Source organism: Eptatretus burgeri, chromosome 15 (assembly GCF_056783735.1).
Source record: "Eptatretus burgeri isolate ZD-2024b chromosome 15, Ebu_testis_v1, whole genome shotgun sequence".
NCBI lineage: Eukaryota > Metazoa > Chordata > Myxini > Myxiniformes > Myxinidae > Eptatretus > Eptatretus burgeri.
The window spans coordinates 11,890,215-11,899,238 of NC_140975.1; the positions used below are offsets into that span (position 1 = coordinate 11,890,215).

A 9,024-nucleotide genomic window follows, 5' to 3' on the forward strand; every position below is an offset into this window, starting at 1 on the left:
TGGTTGGCAAATAATTGGCCGTAACTTGGGAACCACTTATCCGATTAATATCAAACCTTGAAAAGGCACATCCTCAGGTCCCCAGCAATATTCCTGGCAAGTTTCAATTAGATCGGACCAGGGGTTGTTGAGAAACAGCGGTCGCAGGCACACATACAGACAGACGGACAGACAGACACACAGAGATTGCTGGAATTATAGATAGACTAGTGCGTGCCCGTATGTGCAAACAAAAAAAAAACACTTTCAAACCACGTGCCAGAAACAACAGCCACACAGGCCGTTCCTTAGCACGTGCGTGGCCGTACGTGCAAAAAAAAAAACCTTTCAAACCGCGAGCCAGAAACGACAGCCAGACAGGCTGTTCCTTCGCTCTCGCGTTTTCGCGACAACAACATTTCCACACACAGTCAATTAAAATCAAGTTTACCTCCCTGTCTTTGCTTGCCATGACATTCGCTGCCATGTAACCGGCACGGACTGCGACGTCATCGTCCGCCGGCGATGCACCGGCCTACGCAGCCACGCCTACGCAATGTGTCATGTCATTGCTTGGTAAATAAATGGCCGCAGCAACGTGTCCTGTCATTGGTTGGTAAATAAATGGCCATAACTTGGGAAGCACTTGTCCGATTAATATCTAACCTTGAAAAGGCACATCCTCAGGTCCCCAGCAATATATCTGGTAAGTTTCAATGAGATCGGACCAGTGGTTGTTGAGACACAGCGGTCACAGACACACAGACACACACTGCTGGAATTATAGATAGATGTACAGGTAACTACTTTCTCTGCAGTGTGACGCCATTTTCTGGGGGGGAAAAAGTACCAAAACAGCAACAAAAAAAACATCTAAAAGGTACCAAAAAAACACCACATTGTTTAAATTTTGTCTCCTACTTGCTTATTTTCGATCGTAAGTTATCGCGCGTTTAAAATTTACTGCCTGGTTCGGAGCATACCAGCTCACTCTGATGTTACCAAAATGTATGCACTGTCTAATATGAAAAAGATCGTAACTTGGGGCATTGTGTTTATCTATAAATGCGCATAAGAAATCGAGAAATTATTAGAACACATGAAGTCATCACTATCCAGAAGTCCGTACGTTGTAACCCGTAATGGCGAACGCGGCTGAGATTCTCTTCAACATCGGCCACGCCTACGCAGCAACGTGTTCGGTCATTGGTTGATAAATAAATGGCCATAACTTGGGAAGCACTTGTCCGATTAATATCAAACCTTGTAAAGGCACATCCTCAGGTCCTCAGCAATATATCTGGCAAGTTTCAATTAGATCGGACCAGCGGTTGTCGAGAAACAGCGGTCACAGACACACAGACACACACACAGATTGCTGGAATTATAGATAGATGATTGAGAATATTGGAAAAGAGAAATAATTTTGTTTAAATAGTAGATGTAGTTCCGCGGTGCAACGAGGACATCAATGCACCGCCAGTTTCACTCTTCAATCACGTGACCTCGATGACGTACAAACATTGCTTTGTGACGCGTCACGTGAGTCACGGATTCGTTTTCAGTGATCGACTGAAATAACAAGAAGAAAACAATATCTCCACACTGTAACACACGTACAAGCGATACAGTTCTCAAGTTACCTCAAAACGTACTCGAACAAAGCACACGGTTCGTGACGGACGGGGTTTCTGACAACACTGTCACGTGACTTGGAGACGCAACAAACATCAAACGTGTGTAAAATGTCATTTCAAACAAACAAATGAACGTTTAACCGTCACAAACCAGTCCCGTTTTATCCATCTCAGCACCAAGACACCTCTCCACAGGACAGCGAGGAAACCGCCATCTTGTGTGAAAGAACACGCACGAATAACGTCCGCTGAGGGATTATCTGTGTGGAGACGTTTTACAGAGTAATCTCCATTAAATTATCAAACACGCGTAAAATGTCATTTAAAACAAACAAATGAAGGTTTAACCATCGCAGTTTTAATTATTATCATTATTATTACTGTATAACGAGAGAACGTGAGAGGCGTGAAGCATGCCGGGATACGTTGAAACCCCGTCCCTCCCTCTCATCCTTTGTTTGTTTATTTGTTTGTTTACCTTCTTGGAAACGTTTCCGTGATTAAACCTTTGGGTGTACTTTGTTCTAACAGACCAAGATTTAATTATCAAGCTGTGTTTGTTTGATTTTCCGTGAAGAACGCGGTCAGAATACGTTTGAAACATGGAAACGCTTGTTGCTGCTCAAACTGCAGCTCGTCCCAACCTTTTAATCTGTGCAAAGTGAATTAAAATGATGACGTCGTTCAAAGATTTCCCGTCGAGGAAATGTCCCTCAAATCCTGCAATGAAGTAAACCCGAAAAGGCTCGACGGGACAAGCAACAGCTGGAAGGCGAGTGTTGTGGAATTAGAGGAAAACACAGCTGTTGGGTGTCCGCAACAGGTGTCTCCCCGACGTCCGCAACAGGTGTCTCCAACGACGTCCGCAACAGGTGTCTCCAACGACGTCCGCAACAGGTGTCTCCAACGACGTCCGCGTTTACTTGATAAAAAAGCCAACCACACGGTGCGGTTCCGTCAGCGCGAAGATTGTCAACGCAGAAACGTGGCCCTGCACACCAAGAGAAGACTGTGTACAATGGGGCCGCCTTAGAAGGTTGTCTTTCAGTATCTTCTTTGCCCCTCTCCCGTGAGAGATCACGGGAGAAACATCTTTGATGCATTTGGGCAGCGATCAGTCAAGACCTTCTTGTCTTAGTTGTTAGAGCTCCCCACCGCCTTTGATTCCTTATTCCCAAATCTTTCCGTGAAGGCTCGGGAATGGTCCCCCCCCCCCCACATCGATTGCACAAAATGAATAAGCGCAAATTTAAAAACGCCGAGAAGAAGAACACCTTCTCAGAAGGAGAAGGAGAACAGAGATGAAGATGAAGAAGAAGAACGCCGAGAAGGAGAACACCTTCGAAGAAGGAGAAGGAGAACAGAGAACGCCGAGATGTAGAACGTCGAGAAGGAAAACGCCGAGACGGAGAACGGAGAACGCCGAGAAGGAGAACGTCGAGAAGGGGAACGTCGAGAAGGGGAACGTCGAGAAGGGGAACGTCGAGACGGGGAACGCCGAGACGGGGAACGCCGAGACGGGGAACGCCGAGACGGGGAACGCCGAGACGGGGAACGCCGAGACGGGGAACGCCGAGACGGGGAACGCCGAGACGGAGAACGCCGAGACGGAGAACGCCGAGACGGAGAACGCCGAGACGGAGAACGCCGAGACGGAGAACGTCGAGGAGGAGAACGTCGAGGAGGAGAACGTCGAGGAGGAGAACGTCGAGGAGGAGAACGTCGAGGAGGAGAACGTCGAGGAGGAGAACGTCGAGGAGAACGTCGAGGAGGAGAACGCCGAGGAGGAGAACGCCGAGACGGAGAACGCCGAGACGGAGAACGCCGAGACGGAGAACGCCGAGGAGGAGAACGTCGAGGAGGAGAACGTCGAGGAGGAGAACGTCGAGGAGGAGAACGTCGAGGAGGAGAACGCCGAGACGGAGAACGCCGAGACGGAGAACGCCGAGGAGGAGAACGTCGAGGAGGAGAACGTCGAGGAGGAGAACGTCGAGGAGGAGAACGTCGAGGAGGAGAACGTCGAGGAGGAGAACGTCGAGGAGGAGAACGTCGAGGAGGAGAACGCCGAGGAGGAGAACGCCGAGGAGGAGAACGCCGAGGAGGAGAACGCCGAGGAGGAGAACGCCGAGACGGAGAACGCCGAGACGGAGAACGCCGAGACGGAGAACGCCGAGACGGAGAACGCCGAGGAGGAGAACGCCGAGACGGAGAACGCCGAGACGGAGAACGCCGAGACGGAGAACGCCGAGACGGAGAACGCCGAGACGGAGAACGCCGAGACGGAGAACGCCGAGACGGAGAACGTCGAGGAGGAGAACGTCGAGGAGGAGAACGTCGAGGAGGAGAACGTCGAGGAGGAGAACGCCGAGACGGAGAACGCCGAGACGGAGAACGCCGAGACGGAGAACGCCGAGACGGAGAACGCCGAGACGGAGAACGCCGAGACGGAGAACGCCGAGACGGAGAACGCCGAGACGGAGAACGCCGAGACGGAGAACGCCGAGGAGGAGAACGCCGAGGAGGAGAACGCCGAGGAGGAGAACGCCGAGACGGAGAACGCCGAGACGGAGAACGCCGAGACGGAGAACGCCGAGACGGAGAACGCCGAGACGGAGAACGCCGAGACGGAGAACGCCGAGACGGAGAACGCCGAGACGGAGAACGCCGAGACGGAGAACGCCGAGGAGGAGAACGCCGAGGAGGAGAACGCCGAGGAGGAGAACGCCGAGGAGGAGAACGTCGAGGAGGAGAACGTCGAGGAGGAGAACGTCGAGACGGAGAACGCCGAGACGGAGAACGCCGAGACGGAGAACGCCGAGACGGAGAACGCCGAGACGGAGAACGCCGAGACGGAGAACGTCGAGACGGAGAACGCCGAGACGGAGAACGTCGAGACGGAGAACGTCGAGAAGGAGAACGGAGAACGCTGAGAGGGAGACGGACGGGTCGCCACTCCGACACAGTATACTAGCATGCCGGTACTCATTTTTGCCGACCTCAGAAGGATGACAGGCCGAGTCAACCCCACCTGGTATTAATTCAACAGAGAGTGGGATTTGAACTCAGGATCCCAGGATCCCAAGCCCACCACCCAAATCATTAAGCCAACACCACACACACACACACACACACACACACACACACACACACACACACACACACACACACACGAATATGTTTCCCAGGTGTTTCCCAAGTTATGGCTGAGATTCAAACTCGTGCTTGACAGATTAGAGGCGGGTGTGTGTTCCTCGAGGCCGTCCTGCCAACCCACGTCACTAAAAATACCAAATTTCGCACAACTGTGGGCATTTCATTGTCTCTGCCACCAAAGGTGGACAGAGGCTATGGTTTTGCCCTTGTCTGTCTTCAAGCAAGATATCTCAAAAAGTTAGACGGGTTCAGACAATTTTGTGGGTAGGTTGTGTGTGTGTGAATAGGACAAAATTATTCGATTTTGGTGAAGATCCGGATCTGGAAACTTTTTCTTTTTTTATTACTTATTTTTATTTTTGCAGTCATTCTTCACCTTTGAGTGATGGGGCCAAAATCTATATGTAGCACATTGTCTCAAAAAGCTATTGAGTGTTTTGACAAAATTAGGTGGTTGAGTTGGTTAGGTGACCAGCACAAGCCAATTCGATTTTGGTGCAGATCTGTCCTATCGGTAGGATACAAGGAAATCGGACAGAGGTGGAGGCCATTCAGTCCATCATGCCTTCGTGAACACCACACTAATTTATCAACACAGCATCCAAAGAAGAAAATGCAAAATTTTTTCAATCAATTTATTTTAAGTTTTGTGTTTTTTCATTTTTTTTCTTCTCCTCAGGAGAGGGGGCATGGGCTTGGTTAAAAACACATCAACCACACACCACCCCTTGACAAGACCCCCACCAACAGCACTCTGTACACACACACACACACACACACACACAATCACCCATCAATGCTCAAGCTACCAAAAAGTCCTGCCAACATCCCTATGCCCCACTGTCTCCATAACTTCCAGGTACCTATCTAATTCTAATTTAAACTTATCTCCTGTTTCTGCTGCCACTACCTTTCCAGGGAGGCCACTCTATGCATTAACTACTCTGAGCGAAAGTCCCCTACCTGACTACCATCTTAACTCTCCTCTTCTTTACTCTCAAGCAATGGCCACTGGTCCGATCACTGCCGACTCTTGAATAATTCATCTGCACTTATTTTATCTCTCCCTTTAATAACAGCATCTATGTCCTTCCTGAGTTGTGGTGACCAAAACTGCACACAATATTCTAGATGTGGCCCTCACTAACTTCTTTACAATGTTAACACCACCTCTTTTTATAAATGATCCCCCTCCGAATACAACCTAAAATCCTATTTGCTTTACCTGCAGCTGCCTGGCACTGTGCTGCCTGCTTACCTCCCGTATCTATTACCACCCCCAGATCCTTCTCGTGTGTGACACGCTCCAAAATTACCCCTTGTATCCTGTAATCTCTATTTTCATTGTTCTTTCCCAACACCTTACACTTGCTCAGGTTATGTTCCATCTGCCAATCTTTTGCCCAATCTGTTCAAGTATCAATACTTTAGATGTTCAGCATGATGGAGTGATGGAGGTATGATTTACAAAATGTAAACAGTTCAGCATGATGGAGGTATGTGCTCAACCAAGTGCCATTGTAATTGTTTGTATTATGGTGCCGAGTCCAGTAACTCGGAACTCTTGTTCCTAATTTTTAATTAAATTTCCCTTTAAAAAAGACAGTTTGGATTAGCAATCCATGACAATATGGATGCCTATCTTGTGTGGGTTGTTCAGTGTACCTGTTGGTTATCACGTTTGTTTCCCTTTAATAATTTACCCTCCTCCATTTTCTCCAATCACCACAGCAACAGCGAAGAATGCGTCTACGTTTGACATACACGCACCGTGGTACATCCATGCAGGAAATTGGAGAAGTGAACAACTTCCCACCACAGTAGTGGCAGTGAAGGCCGTACCCAGCCAGTGCCTGCCACCCCGACCAGCCGTCCATTGTGCTCTGACTGACACAGTTTGTCATTTTTTTCTGGGAAGTTTGTCTCATCGACTTCATCACATGCGGCGGAGTGTGCCGGCAGCTCACAGCTTGGATATCAGCAAAAGGCTGAGCCACTGTTCTCGGCCTTCAAGGTCACCTCTGACCTATGGTTTTCTTCCACATCGGATGTCCAAAGCTATTATATAAAGTCTGAGCCTGAGCTGCAAGTTCCTGTGGCTTATTGATTTCTTGAAATTGTAAATCCTGTGCTTGTTTTTCTTTTATACCCACCGGGTTTTCATCCCTCCCTTTTGGTCCCACCCCTACCTTTTCAACCAAACCCCAATAATTCTCTCGATTAGCTCATCTTTCCCACTTCCCTCTTCCTGTGGCTTTCCACCTTTTGAGCCTTAACCGACGACTCTTGGCAAAACCCATTTTGCACGGTTGTTCCAAGCCGGGACAAAGGTGCCTGTCACTTGGACTGTTTGCTGATGGCAAGCAGAGCGGATTTTTTAAACATAGCTCCTCTCTCCCTCCCCCCCCCCCAATTCCAAGTTATTTTTCTTCCCCCATTATTTACTGAAATTCATTACTGTACCTAAAACGTTTCGCAAGCATCAGAAGGTCTTTCCTTACCATATCGGACAAATTTATGTCCTGGGGGAAAACCGGTGATCTGAGGCTGTCGATGCAGGCGAGCTCAGTGCAATGTTTGATTCTTCATTTGCTTTGTCTGGCTTTGATGTACTTGTTCTTTGTAAAATTATGACCACCTGCATAATTTCCTTATTTTTGTTTTGGTCTGTCTGAGTCGTGTTGATTTAGATTGTGATGGATCCAAGTCATGCTCTGACGGATCTCTTTCTCATTTGGAGAAGCAAAAAAAAAAAACGCCGGTAGCTGCTTCACCACTGGGCAGGGGGACGGGGCTTTCATCGACGGAACGTCACCTGCCCCACCTCGCTGTACCAGGCCGGTTAATTCACCGGCTGGCCATGCGCGTTCAAACATCAGTGCAGTCCCCCATGCAGCTCCTTCTGAGACTTCTCGCTCCCTTGCTTTGGCGGGCCTCATGTCTATGACCGAAACATTTCCCAGAGGTTTAAAACGGATTCCCAGACGTCTCTTCCAGAGCTGAGATTTAATGTTCTGTATTATACTTGGTGTGCGCTTTTGAGAAAAGTGAGAGAGAGAAACAGACAAAAGAGCTATTTGAATAGATGTTAATAATTACATGAAGCTACTGCTATATATGTATTTTCCTTTGCCTTGGATTTTGCAACGGTATGTTTTGGCGTTAGAAGGGAGGTGTGATTGAATGGGGTTGGAGGGATGATAAATTTTACAGATCGTAACCATTATGCTGTGGATTTGCCACGAGAAATAAAAAATACATTTATGAACCTTGTATGTGTGTGGTGATTAAGCTCGATCTGATTCACCGACCTTGAAGCATTCACCGATCTGATTTCTGTTCTGAAGCTTTTGCCCTCCCTACACAGACACACACACACACACACACACACACACACACACACACACACACACACACACACACGCAAGCACACACACACACACACACACACACACACACACACACACACACACACACACACACACACACACACACACACACACACACACACACACACACACTCTGCCTCTGGAGAATTTTTCACTGCAATGGTGAGTTGCTGAAGATGAACAAACAGTAGATTGCACGAATAGCCATCAATTCCATGTTCCTCTCTTGGGACACCTTTATTACACGTATAGGAGGGGCCGGGGGGTCAAAGTTAAGGGTGTTTTGTGGAAAGTGGGAGTTGTTAGGGACAAATCGTGGAGAAGTCATGTTTATATATAAAATATTGTAAATAAAGCTCTATCTAACCACTGATTCACTCATTGACTGATAAAGATCAGTACCTGCCGGGTGATGTGGCAAGCTGAAATTTTGTGTGCTGAAGGACATCGAAGCTGGTACACTGGAAAAAAAAAATCACAATCGTTGGACAATATCGTGTGTGTGTTTTATTTATATATACAATATACATATATATATATATATATATATATATATATATATATATATATATATATATATATATATATATACACATATACATATATATATATATACATACATATACATATATATATATATATAATGTCGTTCCTTGCCTTTCCTTTCCGCACTCCCCTCCTCGCTACACGGGGTAAACAAGATGGACACTACAGGTTCAAATGAGTGGGGGGGGGGGGGAACACTTTTTACATGTTTGACCCCAGACAATTCCAATTTCTCAGGGGCATTTGTTTTTTTTTTTCCTGGTCTCACGGTTTTGATGTCCGGAACGTGAAATTACTGTGATCCCCATTGCCTGTGATCA

The 9,024-nt window shown here is 47.6% G+C and overlaps 1 protein-coding gene across 1 annotated transcript in view; it reads left to right on the forward strand.

The window, feature by feature from the left end:
- AP1G1 (adaptor related protein complex 1 subunit gamma 1) overlaps window positions 1-8,037 on the forward strand; it is an 89,050-nt gene extending 81,013 nt beyond the window's left edge. Inside the window, exon 22 of the mRNA XM_085858167.1 lies at window positions 6,501-8,037. Within this exon, the coding sequence (XP_085714293.1) occupies window positions 6,501-6,593 (93 nt within the window). The 3' untranslated portion in view covers window positions 6,594-8,037. The remainder of the gene's footprint in view (window positions 1-6,500) is intronic.
- The last annotated feature ends 987 nt before the right edge of the window (window positions 8,038-9,024 follow it).